Below are 25986 nucleotides of genomic sequence, written 5' to 3'. Positions count from 1 at the left end.
CTGTTGGCTGGTGCTGGAGCTCAGCTCGCGTGCCCACCGATATGGCTACGTGTGCCACAGGTTCGCCATCACGGTCCTAGGTTCTTGGGAAGAAATCGATGCATTTGAAGGCCTACATCAGTTTAAAAAAAACCTGGCAGCTGTGACTTCAAATTGTTGTGAACTAGTAGTAATAATAAATTGTGTGTCAAGTCCTTGCCTCTTAGCAACCTATTCCAGCGGTCTTGTGGACTTCAACTTCTAGAATTCCTCAGCCAGTCATGCTGGGAAATTCTGGGAGTTGAAGTCCACAAGTCTTAAAGTTGCCAAGGTTGGAAACCGACTTATTCTCCTTGTCAACCACCATGATCAATGTCACATTCACTGTTCTGGTCTTAGATATATTTCCCTTTTTTCTCTCCCACAAAAGTTTAGATAAGAATATAAGAGCTATGTATGGGCTGCTAGTAAAATAACTTTGTTTTTCCTTTAAAGCAGAGGTCCCCAAACTTGGAAATCTACAAAAATAACTCTTGCAGCTGGATGTTTAAATGAGATGAAAGCAAGTAAGTGATGCGAGGCTAAGGAAAAAAAAAAGCTATCACTTCACAGGGATTGTAAAAAAGGCACAATTTAAAGAACTTCCTTAGCTCTTTTCTCTGGTCCTTCAATGTTCATTAAGGCCATTTGTATTAAATTGCAGAAGAAATTTCACTACTCACTTTTAATGGCCATAATTCTGCTTTTGATTATGTTAACCACTTAAAGTGCTTTCAAAGAAAAAAAAAAGGAAGACAAAACATTAGAAACAATATTGAAAAAGGCCTCAAACCCTTAATTAGTTAATTAAAAAGAAAAATGTGGAATTTTTGTTTGGGGGATTTCTGTACTTTTTTATATATATATACGTACATAGCTATATTCCTTGATGTATTTCTGTATTATATTTTAAAATAATATTTACTTATTTAATATCCTTAATAAAATTACTGCAAAAAAGCTTCCTATATTTTTACAATATATTAGATTTCATTGTCAAACATTAAAATACAAACTAACATTAAAAGGGAAAAAGGGGTAACAAAAAATAATTTAAAAATGACCCTCCCAAAAAAAAAACCCTTGTGTTTCTGAAACGAGATTACAAGCCAGGATTTTTTGGGTGTGTGTGTGTGTTGTTTTGCATCAATGAAAATGAATGGACCTATTCATTCTGCATGCTGGGCCCAAAATTTATGAGAAATGGGATTGTATTCACAAGATGGGAGGCATCTTATAAAGATCTTTCTAAGCATTTCGGTCTTCCCGGTAAATTCACCACAAAGAGAAACAACAAACGACTTTTAGATGCTAAAAGGAAGATAAAGCTATAATACAATCAGTTCATTCGCCTAGTGTGATTAGTTCTGAATACAGTAAACATACACAGAAAGGTGAAACTGGTTGAGGAACTGTTTTCACCTCTTATCTCAGTGTGGTTTGAAAGCCAACTGGTTGGGCCCTTTCCAGGAATCAGCTCACGTGTCACACTTATTTTTTCCCCTGAGAAACTGGATTAGTTTCTCTTTCTTACTGCCTTCCCGTGGTAATGGCTAATTATTATTTTTTTTAAAGTCAGCCCTTTGACTCAATTTGCAATTTAACTCTTCTTACTGAGAGCGCATTTTAGCAGGCACAACGTTCACTATCAATTTCCGTGTTAGATTTTATCATCTTCCATCTTAGAAACTGGATGCCGAAGGTTTTGTTACCTTTTGCTTTCGGTTTAAATCACAAGCCACCTTACAAAGCGGTGCCCCAAAGTAGCACAAAGCAGCTCCATCCGTAACAGTCTTACGAGACTGGGGTGAGGGAGGATATGGTAGCAGTCTAATCATGCGACAGCGTTTCTCCAACTTGGCAGCTTTTAAGATGCGTGGACTTCAACCGATTGAACATGAAGAGATGTTCCAAATATTGCTCAGCGCCCTGACAATATTGGGCCAGTATTGCCATCAAACGTCTCCCAATGCACAGAACAAGCTACAGCATAAGAGACATACTCAATTCGGCAAAATAGAGCAGGTCACGTTTTGTTGTGGTTTTATTGATTTGATTTATACCCAAACCCACGTGACTCTGGCAGCTCAATGAAATAACAAAAGAAAAAAGTTACTAATAAACCTAAACTTTAAAAAGCGTTTTAAAAAAAACCAATTAAAAGTGTTTTAAAACCATTTTTACCATTCTTTGTTTGGGCTTGGACTTCCTATTCTAGGGAGCTGTATGTTTTATCAATTTACGTTCAGTTTTGTTCTTGAAAAACAATTTGCAACACTCCAGTGCAATGACGTTTGAAATGCTGCTCCAATAAAAGATGGTTTATGCTGCTAATGACTGCGATGGCTTCTCGTTACCGCATCTTGATTCGAATAAACCATCTTCTCTTTAAATGCACAGCCTCTTTGAACAGATTCTTTCCCCCACAGCTTGCTTTAAAATACCCTGCAGAGAACATGAGGAACTAACTTGCAATTGATAAGTGTATCTGGAATATCGACTGTATATTATGAATGGCCCTTCAAACGGGGGAAGAAAATAGGACTACTTAGAATGAGTGAGTGGGCAGCTAGTGACAAAACGAGAATTATTTGGATGATAATCTGTCAAAAAAAAGGACCAGGTTACAGATACTTACTATTCTTATTTTCTAAGGAGATTTTAAAGACTTCAGAGCTATTCTAGGGAGTGTGTTGATGGATCTTTACCAAAATGTACCGTATATGCTGCCTACTCTTCAAATTCTGGCAGCTTACAGCATTTGAGTAAAACATTAATAGAACCATAAAATACATCCATTACATCAACAAATGATGAAGCTACAAACTCATAGGTCTGTAAATTAAATCCAAATGCTCCCTTAGGAGTATTTTTATCACTTTGCAAAAAACCACCTGGTGCAGCTAAATGGGAGGCAGAGGGCTACTACTGAAAAGGTTAATCCAGTATCCAGGTCTGAGCCTCCAGTGTCTTTCAGCGAGGGCCTCTGAAATATCCTATCCCTATTAAAGAATCACTCTGTTGGGATGGATCTTGAAAACGGACATCTGGAAGATAACACTCTAAGGCATTGTTTCTCAACCTTGGAAGCTTGAAGATGGGTGGACTTCAACTCCCAGAATCCCCCAGCCAGCAGCTTCAAGCTACCAAAGTTGAGACACACTGCTCTAAGGGCCCCTTAAGTTCCACGCAATATAGCAATTCATTGCATTCATTTTACTTAGAAAAATATCCCAAAATAGTCACTGATGCCCATCCAAGAAAGTATAGGATTTTTTCTACATTTTAGAAGATTATGAAGCTATCACTCACCAAGCGAGGTTCGGCCCATTATAGGCCTGCAGCTTGCAATTTCTCAAGAAACCTGCATGACTGTCCCATTTTTTTTGGTCTATTTTAAAAGTTGGAAATAGGATCAGGGAGACTGCAGGAATAGTTACCATTCTCATTTTCAAACCCTCCAAGACATGAATTAATGCACTTGAAAACTAGCAACAATAGTTGTGCACTTTTTTGTGGGGGATGGGGATTTTAAGAGTGGACACTTTTAGTATCCTTAGTCAGGGAGGGGGAATCATGGCTGAAAACTAGTCATTCATTTGACTAAAGGATTTCAGTGATGGGGGTTCATGTCAACTTCATACTGCCCCTCCCTGGTATGCTGAACGATTCTGCCCCTCTAGGATTTCAGACAGTATGTTCTCAGTTTGGGGGACCACATCATCTGCATACTGCCCTTCCCTGGTATGCTGAATGAGTCTGCCTTTCTAGGATTTCAGACAGTATTTTCTCAGTCGTTCGGCTGCTTAGTTACAGTCCTTTCTACGTTCTCAGCAAACAGGTAAGAAAATTTACCCGCCCAAAGAAAAAAGCTGATCATCTCTATATTTAAGAATTCAAAACTTCATTTGCTTCCATTTATCATTCTTCAAAATGGCCCACCTTGCCAAAAGAAAAAAGAAAAGGTGACTCCACACAGGTAAATCGTCTTGGTTGGTGTTTATTTGAAGCCGTTAAAGACATGTCCTCATTTTCGCCAGCACTAGAAAGCAAGGTTCCACAGGACTGCACCTGGTTAAAGCCATACAACTGGACTAAGGGTTGTGCTGGATACATCTGCAGTCTCCATTGAAAAGTTAAAAACATCGATAAACTGAATACAGGAGAGAGAACTTTCATTTACAGCATGGGTATGGTTAAGTTCAGTCACTTTCAATGTGTTAAATTAAATACGTACGTACAAGTTCTGTTTAAACGAGTTTTAAAATGCCAATAGAAGTGCAAACTTAAAAATCAAGCAGCATAAAACAAGAATTTTGGATGGCGGGCCAATCCTTAACTGATTTATATTTGCCTTATCTTCAAGTCCAATATATTATTACTTTACTTTAAACGTGAACAGCAGATGCAATTATTATATGCAATATAAATAGAGCCAGGTAGTAATTCTAACAGTCTTCCATAAAAGTGAATCCTGAAAAAAATCTTAATGGTACTTTTAAACATAAAGGCTGTTTTGCATTTGGCCTTTGGTTCTAATGCTTGAGAACACCAGAAAAGACAATGGTGCAGCTTTCCAAAGTTGCTAGACTTTGGCAACTGACAAACATCACATCACTTACAGTTTCCTTCTTTTGAAAAAACTAGGAGCATTCACTTGCAAAGTGGAAGAATAGGAGGGTGGGGGGACATTCCAAATTCTGTTTGAGTCCCAATGATCTTTTGTAGAACTGGAAAGTCATATGCTATTGACCTTTTTTGTTTTGCAAATCCAAGGTTCATTTTATGCAAATTTTTTTAAAAAATCCTGTTGTCTACAGCTTTCAAAAAAAAAAAAAAAAGTAAATTATCTTGGTGCATGACAAAATGTTTAATAAGACCGGTTGGGCCTCGAGACCTAACTAGCGCTCTCTTAGAACAGCAGCAAATAATTTGTTGTGTTTTCCCCAAAACCCAGTTTGATTTTAAGGTTTTATTCTCCAGAATTCCATGAAATCATCCGGCTGCCATAATCATCCTTCGGAACGGCCAACCCATCAAAAACAACCCCATAGCTGTTGCACTCCCATCTGTTTAGATCCAAGCATAAATTCAATCATCTCAAAACACTCACTGGTTCTACATGTATAAATGGCACCAAACTGTAGTTACTGAATAGGGTATATAGGTTACTTAAAAGGCGCTGCCATGAGGACAGATTGAGTTACTACTATTGGGATGGCATGAGGCTAATTTAACAATATAGCACAGGGGTCTCCAACCTTGGCAACTTTAAGACCTGTGGACTTCAACTCCCAGAGTTCCTCAGCCAGCTTTGATTTGCTGGCTGAGGAACTCTAGGAGTTGAAATCCACAAGTCTTAAAGTTGCCAAGGTTGGAGATCCCTGATATAACAAAGCCTACGCTGGCTTGTAATGGCAGCCAAAACACAGCAAATTCCCTGATCACAACTTCTCAGTTTAAGAGCCAGGTAATGTTGGGCAAAACTGAGTTTTATAATGTAGTTGAACATGTATTTTTTTTTTAAAAAAAATGTAACTGACATAAGTAAACATACTTTTTGTTAATGCAAGTAAATACTCTTAGTTTTCTAGCTAGCATTAGACAGACTTACAAAAACGAAGAGAAATGGCCTCTCTCTCTAACAACACATGGGTTGCAATTACATCCAGTAATGTGTTAGTGGTCAATTTATTTCATATATATAACAATATATATAGATATAGGTATATAAATATTAGGGTGGTTCTATTCGGAAACAAGATTTTAACGTAACACAAAAACCTTTTTATCAATACAAAGTAAACTCTGCATAATCCATGGTGGTATATCCCTCCAATGTGTTGCTTACAAACAAGTTTGGTACAAATAAGTTATTGTTTCTCTGTCAAATAAATTGTACAGAAACTCAAAAGTGCCATTTCGGTTAACTGTGGGAGTCTTACTCCAAGTGGCTAAGGGAACTCATCTGAGCAGCAACGGGCCAACCGTCAAAATCATTTCCACATTGAAAAGGCAACACCGAAGGGGTAAAGCACAAATGTAATGAAGTCACGTAAGTCTGCATTTTTTTTTCTTCTGCGTATACCTACAACCCTTTGTTAAAATCCAATCCGGAACAAGAATTCTGGAGGCTACCCCAAACTCACCATAGGGGTTTTTAAAGCCTTAAGGCAGAAAATCAGTGTTGACCTTTGCAATTAACTCTTGGATACAAAAGAAAGATTTGCGTTTCCATTTCATTACAGAGAAATGACATGTCCCTCATTCCTCTTTAACAGGCCAGATGGTTGGTATTGAAAAAAGAAAAGAAAAAGAAAAAGTTATCAGGGGGAGAAAAAAAAAAAAGGATGCAAAATCTCAACCCAGCTATCAAAGTTACCGGGTTAAAATAAAATTAAAAAAAAATAATAAAATTAAACAGACACTGTTTGTACAATAGTGCACAAGAGGTTCAAGCACCTTCGAGAAGACACATCTCACACTGTGCCAGGCACTTGGTCTGAACAAGTTTCTCCCCGTGTCAGTTATGACAAAAAGAGCACCCACCACATTTTATGTATCTTCTTATTAGAACTGGAAAAAAAAATGCCATTGGAATAGTTCCCATGATGCTCGTATTTTCTGTTTCCCAATTGCAAAGGCATTTTTATTTTATTTTATTTTTCCCGACATGATTATCTGATTTACATCCAACGTGCTTTTTCGCTTCTATTGATCAGGTCTTGCCTTTATCCGTTCAAAACACTGCATTTTGCACACACTCATCATCCAACCAACATTCTGCTACATTGCACCCTCTACAAACACAAGTACGCATTTTCATGGCCAACTCCGGTTAACTTGGAAAAAAAAAAAAACAGAGAGAGAGGACTTGGCGCTTCCTCCGTGCCAGCAGCAGCTCGTGGCTTTTCAGCAGGAACTCCACCTCTTGCTTCTGTGCGCTTCTCCCTATTGCTTGCAACCAAATTAAGAGAAATGCCCTATTTAAACTCTAAAATGGTTATCGTAAAACAGAGGAAATTTAGACGCAAAACTTCCTGAATGTGCACTTGACACCGGGACAAGCCAATGAAGGTTAAATTTCATTTCCCCAAGAAAAAACTGATAGCATCTGCCACATCAGCTCCTGGTGTTATCAGGTCAATGTACATCACTATTTGGTCATTTACATATGGAGGTTCAAGGATTCTCAAGCTTCGTTCTCTGTCAGAGAGGAGTTGGTTGTTACTACCGAGTCTGGCTTGCGAGACATTCTATCCAGCTCCTCTTGGACATTCGTCAAAACAGGTTTTTGCCCTATAAAAAAAGGAAGGCACAGTATACGTATGCAGAAAATCAACTAAAAACCAGGATGGATAAAAATCGATGATTTTTTTTTTTTTTAGAAAAAAATTAAAATCTGATTTTTTAAAAATTTAAATCGGATTTTTTTAATCAAATTTATTTTAATAAAATGCTTTTGGAGTAAAAAATCTATCTAAAGCTAGTTTTCTATTTAAGATACAATTAATTATTTACTTTATTCAGCATGAAATGGAGCTTAGTTAGGTAGCATGAGGCTGTATATTCTGCAATATTTACATTTTTGGTAAACTCAGTTCAATGAATCCAAGCTCTGCAAGCTTAAATAGGAAACCTTCATTTTGTTTGCAAATAATATCAAAGATTCTAACGACCAGCAAGAATGAGTCCTTACATTTAAAGAGCACCTGTCATTTCAGATCCATCATGGCAGCGTCTGTTAGTGGGCATCCACTCACCTGCTGCCCACCACATCCCTCACCTGATTAGGTCACTGCCGCATCACCAGCCATCCCATTAAAGTGACTGGGACTGTCGGTGAGTCAACAGCGGGTCAGAGGAGGGTTGACAGAAATGACAGTTGCTCTTTAAAGATTATGATTTAAATCGAGTTGATTTAAATCAACCCTTTTTACTAGTGATTTAAATCATGATTTAAATCGACTTGATTTGAATCAAATCCACCCTGATTAAAACCACAGATTACAAAGTACTGCATGTAAATGGGCCCGATTAAATTACGGAGAAACGGCTTCTTTTGGACAGTACCTGATTTTTTGCCGGTGCTTTGCACGCCTCCTCCTGCACCAGGGCTCCCGGGAGAACCTGTCTTTTTACTCAAGAGGCTGTTGAAGAAACTGGCTAGCACTCCTTCGCTTGCAGCATTGTCTAAGGAGGAAGAGGCAAACACCGAAAATGGGCAAAAGTGGGATACTGACCCTTAAAAGAAATCGACTTTCAAAACAGAAGCTGAGAAATAAAAGAAGAAAACCACGATACTGGTATCTTTCTGATGTCAAAGGTTATTATATGGAAAAATTTGTCTGAAGGCAAATAGACGTATCCCAGAATGATGTTACAGCAGGACCGAATCTGGGTCAGTCATCGGGACCGGAATGTTACATTCTGCTAGAGCAGTGTTTGTCAACCTTGGTAGCTTGAAGATGAGTGGACTTCAACTCCCAGAATCCCCCAGCCAGCACTGCTTCCATCTTCACGCTTCCAAGGTTGAGAAACACTGTGCTAGAGTGAAGTTCCCTGAGGATGTGCCCCTGAGCTCGAGTCCAAAACCTTGGAAGACTAAAACCTCTGGTCTTGGTGACCGACCCAGATTGGATCCCGCAAAATGGTGTATCTGTGTATTCAACTGACAATGATCTTGTTACCCATTTTCCCATTTCATTGCAACATCCTTTTCTTTTTGCATGAGAGCGACTTCTTGCAGAAAAGTGCATGATGCAACAAGGGAGTTATTGTCACAAGGTCCCAATGATGATTTGGGCTAAGAAGGGCATAACTGGTCCAAGATCACCCAGATGGCTTCCAGGCCTAAGGGAGATCTAGAACCTGGTTCCTCTAATCTCTAGTCCAGCACTTTGACCAGTAGACTACACTGGCTTTCAAAGAAAACCATAATATCTTCATCAAAACATACTACTTTACTATAGCTTCGGTAGTTAACTATATCTGTATTTGAGTAACGTAAGCTTAGATACTTGAGGTGGGGAGGGGTCTGCTGCCTTTTCTAGCTATAGATCCACTATTGTTCCAAAACCATCTTAGCTTTTCTAAAACGTTTTTATCTTCTTGCTTGGGCATGGATTATGAAGATACACCTCTAATTATTACATCCCATATCCAATGAAGGATTAAAGCAGGTGGTGAGACTTGGGATTTTTTTAACGCTATAATTGAAAAAGATTTTTTTTAAATTGCATTTAAGAGATTATACTTTTTTCACAATGGCAAGTTTCATTATGCTAATGATCCCTGTAGCAGTTCACAAAAAAACTTTCCAAATATCCCCATAGCCTTTGAAACAAGAGACCATAAAAGGCTGCACCCAGGCAAAGTTCAAAAAGAAACAAACATTGGTAAGGTGAACTGCATACTTTTAATAGCCGGATCTGGCTTCTTGACAGATGCTATTGGCGAGGCGCTGGGGACGGCGGCAGGGCCTGTCCTGCCTTGCGGTCGGGGTGAGCCAGAAGGGCCACGGGCAGGAGATTCCTGGATAATAAATAATAATAAAAAGCAACAGGATGTGGTTTACTGATGCCATCTTTTTGCAAAATACCTCCTCCCCCCCCTTTATGATTTTTAAAAGCTGTGTACGACGACGAATTGAAGTCATTAATAAAATACATATTTCCCTTGGTGCAGCGCAATCATCTGTCAAACAATTTCACATTCACAAGACGTTCACTGGCGGATTACTCTTCATATTTTTCTCTCTTATCTGATTATACTGCCTTATGGAATGTAACCGATTTTAACTATGTATACTCACAGAAGCTCTGGTAGGGGTTGCCGGCTGCTTGGCAAGGAAAAACTGAAAGAAAAGTTACAGTCCTGTCAACTGATTATCCAAAGAACCACAATACAGCATTATATTTTAGAAAGCTTTTTTTCCTACTGAGATTTTATATTGTTAAAAGAGGAGAAATGATGTGGCTGTTAACTCCAACCTAGTGCTCAAGGCACAATGCTAGAAAGCAGGAGACTCCAAGTTCTAGTCCCGCTTTAGGAATAAAAGCTGGCTGCATGACTTAGGGCCAATCACCAGGAGGCTGGGCTAGTTCTAGTTATAATCTTACAAGGGTTGGTTGGGCTGAGGAAGGAGTTTTCAATATGTTGGCTGCCTTGAGTTATTTGTAAAAATAATAGAGGTAGTGTTGTGGCCTGCCGGCAGCCAGCACAGCTGGCAGCAGAGTCAGACAGTGAGGAGGTTGGGGAGGAACATGGGCCAGTCCTGGGGGCTGGGGAAAGCTCGGAGGAGGGCTCTGCATCGGAGGCAGAAAGGGAGACAGACAGCAGTGAGGCAGAGGAACAGCTGGAGCCCGTTCCCAGTGTGTGCATGCCCAGAGCTGCCAGAAGACAAGAACAACTAAGAAAGCAGGGTCAACTTGGGAGTAAACCAACACCTTGGAGATGATTGGCCCCTCCAAACAAAAGAAGAGCGAATGGGGAGGGGGCTTTTGCAGGAAACAATTCGTTCGTTCGGTAGTTTCAAGAGTGAAAAGTTCTGTTCGTGACTCCAAGAGACTCTGTGCCAAAGTTTGCCTTCCTCTTGGGGTTTGGAAATAAGTTACGTGGCAGCTTGCCAAGCGAGATAAGTTGTGTTGAGAAATATTCCTTGGAAAAACTGTTTGGATAAACCTTGCTGACTGTGAATGAAAGTAATTCACAGTCGTGTCAATAAAAGAGGTTTTTGCCGGGACCAATTCCTGCTTCTTTTTTTAAGGGAGCCTAGGTCAGAACAGGCAGGATACAAACAAACTCACTCACTCACTTATGGAGGCACAATGAACAGCGCTCCAGATGTTTGTGAACACAAATCCATCTAGCACAGTTAACAGTGAAGGAGTGATAGATGTATTCAACAGCATCAGGGTGACTATTTGTGCACTATGCTATATATGTCTGATAAGAGCGAATCAGAGTCTCTAGTTTCAAATGAAAAAAAAAAGCAGTATTTCTAAATTAAAGTTCAAAACTATCCTAAGGAAACAGCTCATCCACGAACTAGAGAAGCCGCCATGTGACCAGACACAGTAATCTCTTTCACTGCATCAGACAACTACAATTCCAAGAATTGTTTTGAGAGAAAGTCACCATGCAAAACATAGAAAGCTACACTTTTGCTCTGTGTGTAAATTCTGGGAATTATTTTTCTCCCTTGAAGCTTTACACCCTGGTCCTTCGGGCAAGGATTCTGCTTACTGGGGATTAATTGAAGACTTACTATCACAGGAAAAAAGAGGTGGATTCAGGTCTGTAGTGGTAGGATAATAATGCTACCCAGTTTCCCCCAAAATAAGACATCCCCTGATAATAAGCCCAATTGGGCTTTTGAGCACATGACAATAAGGCCAAGCGCTTATTTCAGGGTTCAAAAAAATATAAGACAGGGTTTTATTTTCGGGAAAACACAGTAAGTAGTCAATGCTATGTGGAGAAGACCAAGATGTTGTTCTTCTAATTTGAGAAAGTTTATTTTTAGATATAGGTTTAAATGTTTTGAGTTTTACCTGCCAGTAAACCATGAAGATGGTTTTCTGCAACTGTGATCAAAAAGGGATGCAAAGGCTACAAAAAGGGAGACTTAGGAGGCTGCATTGAGACCCAAAGCCTCATGATGCATAGACCTTATTTTAAATTAGCCTAAGCCCCAGAGACAAGCAAAAACAGAAAATAGCGTTTTTTTCCACTTACCTGCTGCCTCATCAGAAATTGTTGCTCATCTTCTGCCGCAAACTCTTTATCATGAACTAACTGACAAGGGAAATAAAAAAAGGGGGGGAAAGGGTTTTCTCATAAACAGATGTTCAGTTATCTGAAATTATCTCCATTAACAGGAGTCATGGGGGAGGAGCGGAGGGAGATTATTATACACCTCAACATCTGGCGTAATAAATGCAAGAAATGTGGATGTGCACACCTGTTTGGATCTTAGGAAAAAAAACCACACACAAGGAAAGAAACAATACACAAGGGTGTCCCTCTCACCCGTACAAATTTAGACTCGCCCCCTCCCCCAACCTGGGATGTAATATGTGGAAACTGCAGAAAGAGGCGAGCCGCGTGCAAATTTCTGGCTATGGTAGCGCTTTCCCTTCCACTTCCTTTCTTAGCATGGTGTTTTAGGGTTAGGACAGGGGTCAGCAACCTTAAACACTCAAAGCCACAAATGTCCTAACCAGAAGCCTCCTGTTCCCCCACCATAGTCTCCTCCTAGCGCGGCTTCCTTTTTCTTCTACGTGTCCTAACTGAAAGCCCTATCAATTGTGGAGCCGACCACAGACAAGGAGCCGCAGCAGAGGGATGAAAGAGCCACATGCAGCTCCAGAGCCGCAGATTGCTGACCCCTGGGTTAGAAGAAGTCCTGCTGAACAGTCACTCTGGCCTGAAATCAATACAGATAAGAAGGCCTGGAGATGGCCCATGGACATTGCAAGGACAACCCTTTGCAAATGATATCCCCTCATTTTCTGTGCATGGAAAGGGGTGGAACACAGCTCCGTTCTGGGAAAAGCTCCTTTTCTCCATATGCAAAAGAAGCCGATGGCTTCTCTTACTGCACGGAGAGAGCGACTTTCTCAGATACAGCTGAGGAGTAATCAGCTTCCTTGATCTGCTGCCAGAGTGTAGGAACTGTAGGGACTAACTCCCATTTCTGGACAAGCATTTTTAGACTGTATAGGCACAAGCAGCCACAGCCTGCACAAGTTAGATGCTGATGGGCTACAAAGATGGCTGCCAGGCTGATAAACTTAGGCAGTTAAGAAGGAAATATCTTCTGGGTTCCTCCTGCAAAATCGTGTGCCTGAGGCAGGGGAAACGTACATCAAAGGCCTCCTCAGAAGGCTTCTATGTCTCAGAACACTCTTCCACTCATGGTTAGTTGGATCCAAGCCATTTTATCCTGGTCTTTTCCATACCAAATTACAACTCCTTGCCTGGGGTGAAAAGTAGCATTCTGTTTTTTTATAAGTGCTCTTTGTTAAGTCAACGGAGTCCCAAGAAGCACTTTCCCAAGTATTTCATGAGTGAATAGTTAGCAGATTCACTACTCCGCATTAACTGATGCCAAACAAAAGTTTACTGTAATTTAAAATATGAACTTCGGTGTCAATGACCAGCAGCTAGCTTCATATGAAGGATGGTGGAGCAGAGTTCAAAGCAAGCTGTACCTTTCTTACAGGTGGCTTTACGATGAAGTCTTCGTATGCATCTTCCGGTTTCACTGTTGTGAAATTCTCATGTAGGATTGCAATTTTCTTTTCATTGTCCCAGCCAGCAGGTCTAGGGAAAGAATTACCATTCATGCATTTTTTTCAGTAATGTGTTTTGAACATAAAGGCGTGATTTTGCTTGTCTTTTATTCCCCCTTGAAAAGAGACGCTTGTAAATTGAGGCAGACAATTTATTTGATGGGCAGGGAGGAGAGGAGGAGGGCTCCAGTGAATGAAATTATTACACACCTGTAAATAATTTCATTCACAGGTTTTGGGAAGTAGGAAGTTTTATTTCATGATTAAAATGAATGAAACTAATTTCAGTGCTTATCGCCACTGGGGAGGGAGGGGGGGGTCGCACCACCCTCCTTTGAAATTCAACAATTTTCAAAGGAAATTCTGGAAGGTACAGAGAAAAGGGAATTCAGAGGCTAGGTACATTTCTCAAAAAAGAGCCAAAGGCATGAAGATGAAATGCTAACCAGAAAAGACCAATCCCAAGAAGTTACTTAAGTCTACACAGAGCATGAAAACTACTGTATTTTTCAGACTATAAGACACACTTTTTTATCTCCCAAAAGGGGGTGAAAATGTCTATGTGTCTTATAGACCAAATATTATCGAAGCCCCGCCCACCCAGCAGCCATTTTTTTGGCCTCCTCATGCCCCATTTTCAGGCTTTTTTCAGCCCGTTTTGGAGGCTTTTTCAACCCGTTTTTGAGGGTTTGGGCCCGTTTTCGACCCTTTTTTCGGGCCAAAAAAGCCTCAAAAACAGGCCGAAAATGGGGCGCATGTAGGCCAAAAACTTTTATTGTTTTCTTTTTCTAAATTTAGGTGCGTCTTATAGTCCAAAAAACACAAGTATGTAACTTTCGCAAACTGGTGCTCTTCAAATTATTATAGGATTATAGGATGAATTCCATTTAGACAATATTACTCAAGACAGATTTCTATTAAGAGTTGAGACAGATATTTGCACCTTTTAGGTAGGTTTCGTCTCCCCTGACCCACCAAGCCAGAAAAATATTGTGTTTCAGTTACAGTAGCCTTTTGATGCTTATTTTGCCCTTTAACTTACATAAAAACTGCGTCCTTTTCTACCACTGAGGCAGGGGTTGCAAAGTGAAAGCCGTATTTTTTATGTACAATGTACTTATATAACAAGTCGAGGTTCTTCTCCTCCTTAACGGATGTATAGATCAAGGCTGCACCATCTATTCGTTTCGTTTAAGGAAAATTCCAAGCAGAGTAAGTGAATGTCAAGTGCTAAATGTATACATTTAAGTCTCTCAAAAGTAAGTACCTGTTTCTAAATGATATATTTAGTTGCTAATTTTATATCCTGCCTTTATCTCAGAAATTCAAGACAGTATATGTTGTTGCTTTCTCCTTTACCTCAGAGAAGCTCTATGAGAGAGTAACACAGCTAAGCATTGGTCACCTGTCCAAAACTTTACTACAACACCATATGTTTATTTACTGTGTATTGATGATAATGATTTGAAGCAGTCCATCCTTTTAATTTTAAGCCCAAGGAAAAGGAGAGTAGTTATAATACAGAAATGAAAATGTTAAAAGTGTTCAAACTCAAAAAAAAAATATTACAAGAAGCCTAAAGCAGTTTAAAGAAATACAGCCGTTCCTAAAGGAGCCAAATTAACTTTCTTTCTCGTGGGAACCAAGGTCGCTCTACCAGATGTTGGAAGGGCGTGGACCAAAGCCAGCCGAAGTTGGGACTATGACCTGATTGGACCATGTGATGGACATATGACTTGGAGGGCGGGGACTTTCGACTTTGAGTGGGGAAAACTCTGGGCCCTTCAGAGTCGGGTTTTCACCAGCCGTTGCCAATATCCCAAATAAATATATTCTTTGAGGAAACTCCAGGCCTCAGAGTTTTGATTGCTTTGGGGTTATTATTTGGAACCCTGACAGCTGGCCTTTGTGGTTTTAAATTTGAATATGTGCTCATGAAAGGCAAATGAAACATAGATGTAACCTAGATGTTTTCAATGGTGGAAACAAAACAAAGAACCGAATTGGATTCACGTTAAACATTGTTTCAAGTTTATAAAGTAGTGTTTTAATATACCACTTCAGGCTTAAGAAAAAGGATACACTGCAAGCAGAACCTACGAATGTGCGACTGAATGAAATCAAAGTGTTCTTCCCTGTAGTCGTGCTCTTTTTCTAACACACTCATTGCGTCACACTGGAAAAAAACAAACAAAGGAATCTTAAAGAGTTCTGAGTGTGGAAGACACTTTTGCATTAATCAATATTTAGAGCAAACTTTGAAGCTATTAAGGGGAAAGTTTCAAATGTATTTATTCATTTAGACCATTCGCATAGCAACCAACCCAATCAACATACGATTCAGGGCAATGTATACAAATAAAAACACACAATAACGTTCTCCAATATTTTTCTGTCTGAAAATGTTGCGCCCATGGCAGCTTTATCCAATACAAAAACATGCAACTTCTTAGACCTGATTTGCTATTTAATACTTCAGCTGCGTAGCGTGTAAATTTAGAACAGAGATCTCCTGTGATTTCGAATATTTGGCAGAATAGTCTAAAATTAGCATAAAAAAAAGGGAAGCCTGAAAAAAAAAAGGAAGCAAGCGAAACTCAATGTTCTTCCTGGATTGTAGAGAATGGGAAATGTGAGAATTATTGAAATCAAAAAGAATATGCAAAAGTGCTCAAGGTATCATTACCGATGTTAATGTTAACGAAACAGGAAGGAAGGAAGGAAGGAAGGAAGGAAGGAAGGAAGGAAGGAAGGAAGGAAGGAAGGAAGGGAATATGAGAGAAGAGGGAGGGAGGGAGATGATATGAGAGAAGAGGGGGGGAGGAAGGAAGGAAGATATGAGGGAGGGAGGGAAAAACCATCTTCCCCACAAATCAGATTTCATTCTTTGAAGTAACAAGATTCAATTCCATTGTATAAATGGGATGGGTGGGTTTGGCAATGAGTGGGACTTCAAGCTTACCTTTGTGCAAACTACCACCACAGGAATCCCAAGATTATGAGTCAGCACATTCTCTCCGAGAGGGAGAACAATATTCTCCTCATCTTGCCCTGATGGACCTCTTCTTTGTGGGGATCCCTGATAACCTCCTTCCGGTTCTACATATTCTTGAAAAATCTTCACAACTACAACAAAACATATACTTACTTTTAAACAATGTCTTTTAGGTTAAAAGCTGTAGCTACTGTTGCAAATGTTCTTTATTAAAAAAAGCAGGTATTGTTTGAAATGAAAGAGCAAAAATTAGGATAAAGCACCTGCTTGTAAAAAAAAGGGGGGAAACACACCATCCATTTTTTTTTTCTCAGAATGGTTTTAATATGTTTACCAGTTATCCCACTTCATCTTCCAGGTCTCCAAGAACCCTTCACAATGTAGAAACAGTTTTTCTTCAAAACAAAAATGTTTTTCTAAAATGGATTTGGGGAGGCCACTCTGAAACTTCAAGGCTTCATTATTTTAAGGCTTTTTCAGTAAACTACTACAGACAGCTAAAGGGGGGGGGGGGGAGAGAGCTGTATCTGTGCCAGGTTTTCTGGAAGAGGAAACCCTATAAGAATTCAGCATATTAAAAATTCAAAAGACCAGAAGTGCCGAAAACAAGGCTTCTTTTAATAGGCTTTCAGAAACTGTACTCCTAGCTTTTACATTTAATATCCCAATGGTTGCAGATATTTTCAAGGTTGGTGAACACTACCCTGCCAAAAAATGCCATCCTTTCTATTTAATGAGATCATCTACATCAGTGATGGCTAACCTTTTTGCCATCACATGCCAAAAGCGGGGGGAGCGGGGGGGGTTGCGTGCGCGCATGCCCGTACGCATAATTCAATGCGCCCCACCACCCACACTCCCCCCCGCTTTTGGCACGATGGCCCAGTGGGCCCGTTTTTCACCCTCCCCAGGCTCCAGAGCCTTTTTAGGAGGGCGAAAACAGCCTTCCCCACCAACCCAAAAGCCAGAAATGGCCCGTTTCCCGACTTCCGGTCCCACCTAGCGCGCGCCAGAGCTGAGCTAGGGCAACGCTCGTGTGCCCACTGATATGGCTACACGTGCCACCTGTGGCACGCATGCCAAAGATTTCCCACCACGGATCTACATGATAAAACGCAAGAATATCTTGCCTTAGAAGATAAATGTCCCAAATAGTGAGTACATTATCAAATGAGGGTGCAAATTTATTAGTAACTCCAACAGCACAAATGTAGCATCTTAAAGTCACTGAAATCCATTTGTATGGAGTTTTAGCTCAATCCATTCTTGAAGACTCTTGGGGTCAAGTCAAATTTTGCTTTACCAAGAGCCAGGCAAGTCAAACATCTGCAGCATGCCAAATGTTTCATCTCTAAACTGCTCAACATTGAAGGAGCTGATATTTTTAAGAGAGGCAGCTGTGCACAACTGCATTTATTACATTTGTACGTCACCTGCATACAACTCTGAGCAGCTTTCACTTATGGCAAGTCTTGCCCCAGCTGTTTTATATGACTGCTTCCTTAGGTAAGATAAGAACTCCTGCCTTCTATGGTGGAAAAAAAAACCCCAGTACCATTCATCTTCTTTGCATTTTTCAATAGCTTTGGAAACTTTCACTTCGGGCACAGATCCACAACAATCATTACTACATCCAGGGAAATGACTTGTGTGTTTTGCAAAATTCCAAACGCAGGCGTTTTTCTGCTGTAACGGACATGTTCATTTAAGTTTCCATATAAATGTGGAATAATACAATCCACAGCACATAACTTCTTGGCAGAAGAAAGGGATTCTTTGACCCACTGTACTTGAAATTATTTATGGGTTTGATAAACTCACATGATACAGCTTCGGAAACCTTAAGGATTTTTTTCCCACCACCAGCATAATATGAGCTCAGTGTCACATTGAGGCCAGAGGTGTTTGTGTCAAGTAGTGGAAGGTGCTTTGCCAGAATATACTTCTTGAAAAAGATGACGGTGCCCAAATGTTTGGAATAGAAATTCTGATGACACACTCATTGTTTTTCTAACAAGAGATGGTATTTTAAAAAATGTTTTTAAATGATTCTCTTGACTGATGGACCTCCACAATTCTACAGCCCCAATTGCTTTTTTATAAATCAACCATTATCCTGATCATCACTACACGGCATACATGTGTGTCATAAATAAAGAAACAAACTGGTTATTTGAAAATGCTGCTACTATTTGATTTTGGACAGTGGCTTTCTATCGAGTCAATGCCACGCAGATCTTCATCCCTGCAGTTCCTAAAGTTCAGTGCAAGCACCATTCAATGCCCATTGTAAGAAGTGAGCTTTGAGGACTGCAAATTCATCATTGTGCTTTTGAAATAATCCTCAGAAACGCAATTTAGAAGATATATCAACCAGTAAGTTGAAACTCAGGGCATTCTTCAACAATTTTAAAAAACTGTAAATAAACCAATCGCATTCACCAGGTGCACGTTAACTATCAATTCATTCTGCATGAATTGTAGTAGTCTTCACTAACTGACCACAATTGGGACCCACAACTGTTACTAAGCAAGGTGGTTGATAAGCAAGACATCATGCGACTGAGACTTGCAATCATATTACTTTACTTTACTAGACTGACTTAATCATTACAAGACACAATTAGTCCCAAACAAAACTATTAGCTTAGTCCAAATTAATTGCTTATCATAAACCTTTATCTTCTTTGGCACCCTGTCAAAGGCCTTTCTTGGCAAAGCCCCACTAAGTTCAGGAACAAGAGACGCCGAATAGAAACAGATTTAGCAATGTTGCTTTCCTACAAAGAGCCCAAGAGTCTTTGCTGCTCTTTTAAGCTGTATCACCCCCAGATGGCCCTGGCCCCATATCTGCCTCTGACGCAAAGCCCTCGTCCGGGCCTTCCTGAGACTTCAGGACTGGCCCATGGTCCTCCCCAGCCTCCTCACTGTCTGACTCTGCTGCCAGCTCCACAAGCTGCTGGCGGACCACCACAATTACAAACTTTTCCATTGTCTCTGCTTGTCAATGAAGATACTCAATCATGCAGGTAGAATTGTCTGAAACTTGAATCATGGCAACTTGGCTTTTCTTTTTTGATTTGAAACATTTTGCTGCTTATCCAAGTAGCTTCTTCGGTCAGACTGAAGAAGCTACTTGACTAAGCAGCAAACCTTTTCAAACCTTGAGCCTTGACAGTACAGTGGTCTACGCACCCTGTTATTAACACAGCTGCCTGCAATTTCTGCTCGTTCGAATCTCTCCAAGGCTCAAGGTTGACTCAGCCTTCCATCCTTTCTAAGGTAGGTGAAATGAGGACCGTTTGTGGGGGCAATAAGCTGACTTTGTATAAAATATACAAAAGTATGAAGGCTATTGCTTAACGCATTGTAAGCTGCCCTGAGTCTCCGGAGAAGGGCGGCATATAAATCAAATTTAAAAAAAAACAAAAACAAAACAGAAAAAAAGTTCAGTTGCCATGAATCAACTTCCAGACCGTCTCTGCTTCTGACAAGCAAAAACAATAGGAAAGCCAGATTCACTTAACAACGTGTTACTAGCTTAACAACTGCAAAGATTCACTTAACAACTGTCGTAAAAAGTCGTAAAATGAGGCAAAACTGACTTAACAAACATTTCAGTTAGCAACAAAAACTTTGACCTCTCAATTGTGATCCGTAAATCGAGGACTACCTGTACAAAGACACAGCAATCTGAAAATACTTTAAGTGGGCTTTGCACAAGAGCTGCCAAGAATCCATACTTGAACGAATCAATGTCTGCAGAAACAGATTAAAATTAAAGCAAGATGCCCAGCAATGCAAACAGGGAAGGGAAAATGAGGTCTAAATTTAGTATTAGGCAAACATCAAATCACACTTGACTATCGATAACGGAAGATGACTTCCTGGAAAATCAGGGCAAATGCATGAAGTCTTGGCACCAGCTTTGTATGACTTCCCTCTGTCAAAACTGGGGGAAACAATTTCTCTTCAATCTCAACAAAAGCAGCTTTGGGAAGCAGTATTCCATGGTTGCTTTTTTCCTCAAATATTCCTTAAAAGGGAAGTAGCAACTTGAAAGCTTGCTCTAGCTTAAGATATTTAGATCTTAAGAGGCATGGTGGTTAAAATGCAGTATTGCAGGATAATTCAGCTCACTGCTAGTTCGATCCTCACCGGCTCAAGGCAACCTTCCATCCTTCCGAGGTCAGTAAAATGAGGATTGTTGGGGGCAATATGCTGACTCTGTAAAATGCTTAGAGAGGGCTGTAAAGCACTATGAAGCGGTATATAAGTCTAAGTGCTATTGCTTTATCCATATATTGTTTTTCTTACAAGCCACAGAACTTTTGAAACACAATCCTGCTTAAAACAAATCCATTTCATCAACAAAGCAACTCTGTAATGACTAACTCAAGAACCATCACTGTTAAATGTTCTACTCCAGGCACTATCAAATTTAGATCTAACCCATTATGCCCTCATTCATAGTGTAAACCTCTGCAAGGTTACTCATGAAAGATACCCTACCTATATCATTCCAACATTTCTTTAATTGTACTGTAAATGGAACAGGGATATTATTTATTTACAAACCTACTTTCCCAGGGTGACCAATTCTTCATTACATGAACAAGTACAAATTACACGTTCCCTTACAAAATCCACATAATTAGCAATGCTGTTTAAAACAAAGAGACTCAAGCACAAACTGCAGCAGACAAGTAAGGTAGACAGTGCTTAGTTAATGGACTTTTGGCCTGGCTCAGTATAGTTACGGACATTCTTCTAAATAAAGTGCACGGACATTAAAGAAATGTCAGCCTCACGTAACTTACATTGTTGTTCCATGTTTCTCATTTCTTCCGGTGGGATTTTCAGTTTATCAATATGTTCCCGCAAGACACTTGCCCATTTCTGTAAGGATTCCAGAATAGTCCATGGCCTAGACATATCTGCCACAAAGATTACGAGAGTCTCCTGCAACGATTCTGCTGTCACAGCAAACTTCAAGAGACCTTTATGATACAAATCGCCATCAAGAATCCAGACATTACAGCGAGTCTGATCTGCAAAGGAGACAATTCCTCTTAAGTAGGAAATTCTTCTCACATTAAAAGATATAGCATCCATTAACATACTTGGCACTGACAACTTCTAAAGCACCAAGTGCACAGCCAGTACTAAATATAGCACAACTTTGCTTGCAAGGGAGACTACAAACAAGAATTCAGCATCAATGAGATAAAGAGGAGAGAAGCAGAGGCTAACTAAGTACGAGAATGTGCAGCTATTTCAGACATTCTTACCTAAAAATACTAGGATGGTCTTTCCAAATTGGCAAGGATAAATCTGGATAAATGGATGGATAAATCTTCTGGTTTCGGTTGCTTCGTCTTTCTTAGTTTATTGCTACAATTTGCATCACTTTGTATACATGCTTAGCTCCACACTAATTTTCAGAAGTTCCATGAGCATTTCGCCAGTGCCTGTGTTTTTCCTGATTCATGACTTTTGCAAGAAATGTTTCTTAAATGTTGTGCCTTTTACTTGAATAGCATATTTAGAGGCAGACAGCTCCCTCGTTTTTACATAGTTTATGACTAGAGAACTGCATCACAAAATTCACAAAACCACAACTATTTATGCATAATTATCTTTTAATTTAATATTTTGGGAAATTAAATTAGATCCACTTGTGTTTATTGTGGTCACAGAAGACAAGGATGATCCAGAGTGTACCAGATTTGGAAATGCTGCAGTACTCAGCTTTTTTCAAAGGTGAGTTCTGAGGACAAGCTTAGAAAAAGTAGGGCAGCTGAAGCATTCTGACGAGCAATTTTAAATGCACAGGGCAGAAAGGACAAAAGGATCAAGTAATTCTGAAAGCAGTGAAGCTGGACGAGTGAATGTCAAAAAGGAAGCTTTCAGATTGTACGAACGGAGCAACAAGAGGGTCAGGAGAATGGCTGTGGAAGATTCTGAAAAATGTATACAGGATAGAGAAATGGACAGAAACCAGGCTTAAGTGAAAAGTGGAGGGGGTACATTCCACACACACAAAAATGCTAACAGAGATGATGAGGCAGAATGTACTAAATGTGGTAACAGATCATTAAGGGCCATATTTTGTGGTGGGAATAGCATGTCTTGCTAATTGCCTGAATGTAGGCATCAAAGGAAAAAAGAGAGAATGAACCAGACATAAAAGAAAGTGAAAAGAATAAAGGCACTTAAACTTCTGACAATAACATCTTTGAGGTAAACTGGCCTTGAACTTTAGGCAAAAGAAAGGCAGGTAAAACCAGGACTTTACCATCTCTATCTTCATCATGGACATTTAGGTATAGATATTCCAGCCCTCTTCCTTTCTTGCCATGCTCTACTCCTTGGATTTTAGTCAGCAGGGTTGTTTTACCAGAGCCATCATCACCTGCCAGTATGTTTGCAAGGAAGAGAAGAAATAGGAAGATAATCTTTTAAAAGAAAAACACATCATGCCTTTGAATTGACAAGTTGTATGTACCTTCACAGCAGCTGAAGAAACATTTCATTTTAGAGAACAGCTAAACAAAGCCAGGCCTCTTTATGGTGCCAGTCTGCTGCACGCTTCCTCCACTTTCTAACTTGTTAAGTATCAATTACCTTTCATTTTCTTCTTCAAAAAGGAAACATTATTTCTCAAAAAGAAAAACTGGGGGAAAAAATCCCATTAAGTCTATAAGAAGCACTAGAGGCCTTATGTCACAAAATGCACACAAGACCATGTGAAGCCTGGCTAATGTATATTCAATCTCTCAACCAAGGCTTTCGTCCAAGTTAAATGGCTTTTTTCTTTCATCAGTTAACCTTCTTGGAGAACCAATAGCCTCCCATAGCTATTCACTGATACTCACCAAAGACAAGAATATTTTTGCCTGATGGTAATTTAGACCTTGAGCGGGTGGAGACTTCACTCAATATTGATAACCTGCATTGAAGTAACATTATTTTTAGTCAAGGATGAAAGATACATATCAAAAGAACAGGATGAGTGACAAAAAACAAAACAAAACCAGAAGTGAAGGTCCATCCTATAAAAAAATGAATCAGCTTTTTTTTTTTTTTTTTTTTTTTTGCTTTTTATGGTTTTCATATGTCCAAATGTCATTTCCAAACAGTAAATCAATATTTAAACCCTTGGGTCAGAATTTTTTTTTTATATTTTACATTTACATTTAATCATGTTAGGCCTTATAATATCAGACTACAACCATACTTTTTTTTTTAGACAAATTGAGGGAAAGCCTGCCTTTTATGAATTAGTGTTGAACTAAGACTAGGATTTTGAGTATGAACCAACAGTGCAATATTACGTTTTTTGAGATCAACCATTATAAACATGACACAGCATGAGATGGATAGCTGTACAAATTTAATAAATAAGGAACTAAAGGTTATATATTGCATATAATATGGAAAGTTGCTCCCCACAAGGCTTGGGTACCAGGAGTCAAAGGCCTGACTCTACCTTTTGCAGGAATTCACCTATTCTCTTGTTAAAGAATTTGACTCTGCAATATTTCAATTATACAGAAAGGATTGTGAGTATAATAAACAAAAAAATTCCTGGACATTTGTTAACTGTTTAGAAACATTCTAAATCTAGTACACAAACCAAAAAGCGTTTATTCTCACCGTCTGACATATTTTAGAGCATTCTTTCACAACAGATTATAGTAGTGAGTCACAAAACCCAAAACAAGCCAGAGGTAAGAATCGCTCCTTCTAAATAAAATGCATGGCAACTCAAAGAGTTCAGAATATTCACACATTCCTTAAGCCACGGTTAAGCATTCATTCATTACAAAGCAAACTTATTACCAAGGGAACTATCAATGAAAATAAAGAGCAGCCTACTGATAAAAGTGGAAAACGCCATGAGGCGGTTTAGGGAAACCAGTATAGAAAGTAACGCCAGCCAAGCATCCTAACAAATCAGGCTAGCTAGGGAAAACTGCTTGTATCGAGACGTCCAAGCAGGGAGGAACAAAATGCTAGTGATAAAAAGAAAGAAAGAAAGAAAGAAAGAAAGAAAGAAAGAAAGAAAGAAAGAAAGAAAGGAAGGAAGGAAGGAAGGAAGGAAGGAAGGAAGGAAGGAAGGAAGGAAGGAAGGAAGGAAGGAAGGAGGGAGGGAGGGAGGGAGGGAGGGAGGGAGGGAGGGAGGGAGGGAGGAAGGAAGGAAGGAAGGAAGGAAGGAAGAGACAGTGAGACGCAAAACTGCCATGTCAAAGCTGGAGGAGGTCCGCTTCCTTTGCAAAGGATTAAAGCTCCGGGTATTAAGGATAATATTTTAGAGGCATCCTACTTAAGAGAGACCTGAAAACAGAGACATTTTAAACCAGCAACTGTTTGGGGTGCAGGGGGGAAAAAAAGAGAGCATTCTGCATCCCCCAAAGGAAGGAGGGAGGGAGGAAGGGAGGGAGGGAGGGAAGATGCAGCGCCAGGAGCCCCATATTTCAGGCAGAGGCTTCCCCGAAGGCTCTCATCCACCTGCCCCCCCCACCCCACCCCAACCTCCAGGCGGGATGATGGCGAGAGGGGAGGATGGGTGTGGTAGTTGCCTCATGCCCCTAAGTTAGTAGCACCCAGGCTGCCGCCCACCGTCGGCTTTGCAGGGAAGGAGCAACAGCCCCCCCCCACTCCACCCTCCGGGCAGGGCAAGCTCCCCCCGCGGCTCCAGCTGCAGGAGGCGCCCCTCCCAAGGGCGGCGGAGCTCAGCCTTCTCGCCGGGAAAAACGGGCCTCCCGGGGCTCCCTTGGCTGAAGCCGAGCTCGGCGGCGGCGGCGGCGGCCCTGCAAAGCCGCTTCCCACCTGCGAGGGGGAAAGGATGCAATGCCGTCCCCCACGCCCAGGCCCCCCGAAGCCTTCCCCCCGCCGTCCGAAGCCCCTGCCCGGCTGCTCACCAGAGGCTCTGGCCTTCCTCCTCCTCGCTGGGGAGGTCTGCAGCCAAAGGCCCGTCCGGCTCCAGCAGCTTCTTCTCTGCCAACACCGGCGCCATCTTGCCAACGGCAGCCGCCACAAAGAGTGACCTCATCCGCCCAGGCTCCGCCGACAGGACCCCGGCTTTCCCACACTCTCGGCTTAAGGACCCCGACTGTCCCCGACGGGTGCCTGTTTCTTTTTCTTTTCTTTTTTTTGCCCTTCCCCCTCTTGGAAGCCTTTTCCGTCGCCCCGTTCGTGGCTTCATCGGTGGCTTTTACTTATACGCGGCGTGGTTTTGGAAGGTGGGGAAGTTTTGGTCCCACGCGGAAGGCTGACCCCCCCCCCACATTCTTTTCGATCAGGCAGTTCTGAGGACACCCACGGCAGCGGGTTTTTTTCGCTTGGACGATGAGTTCAATATTTTCGGGGCCGCCGCCCAGTTTGCGCCAAATAGGGACCCCTAGTGGCGGCAACGAGCACAGCAGGCTCTTTGGTTACGCCCGAAGGTTTCGATACAGGCACAATACAGTAATAGCTCGGTTTAGCCTCTCCCCACCCCTTTTTTTTTCTTTTTTCTTTTTCCACTTACTACTACACTTAAGAGGATGCGGAGCTCGCAAGGGACATAAAACGGAGTCGCACCGTTTTGTAGCGAGACTGGATTCCGATACCGGGAGCTTAAAAAGCCCAAAACGCTTTGAAGGAACTCAAAAGCAGAGAGCGAGGGCA

The 25986-nt window shown here is 40.7% G+C and overlaps 1 protein-coding gene across 1 annotated transcript; it reads right to left on the bottom strand.

Annotated features, from left to right (window-relative positions):
- Window positions 1-4002: 4002 nt before the first annotated feature.
- Window positions 4003-25673, bottom strand: DYNC1LI2 (dynein cytoplasmic 1 light intermediate chain 2). Its single transcript, XM_034425360.3, has 13 exons — window positions 25239-25673; window positions 23190-23263; window positions 22610-22726; window positions 21132-21362; window positions 16279-16442; window positions 15399-15492; window positions 14359-14494; window positions 13236-13347; window positions 11758-11817; window positions 9833-9874; window positions 9435-9552; window positions 8092-8211; window positions 4003-7317 (listed from the first exon to the last, which is right to left on the bottom strand). The coding sequence occupies exons 1-13, from the start codon at window positions 25520-25522 to the stop codon at window positions 7211-7213; spliced, it is 1659 nt and encodes a 552-aa protein (XP_034281251.2). The 5' UTR covers window positions 25523-25673; the 3' UTR covers window positions 4003-7210.
- Between the last annotated feature and the right edge of the window lie 313 nt (window positions 25674-25986).

The sequence above is a fragment of the Pantherophis guttatus genome, chromosome 11 (genome assembly GCF_059756535.1).
Source record: "Pantherophis guttatus breed Tessera chromosome 11, ASM5975653v1, whole genome shotgun sequence".
Classification (NCBI taxonomy): Eukaryota; Metazoa; Chordata; class Lepidosauria; order Squamata; family Colubridae; genus Pantherophis; species Pantherophis guttatus.
This window is presented reverse-complemented; position numbering and strand designations above follow the sequence as displayed.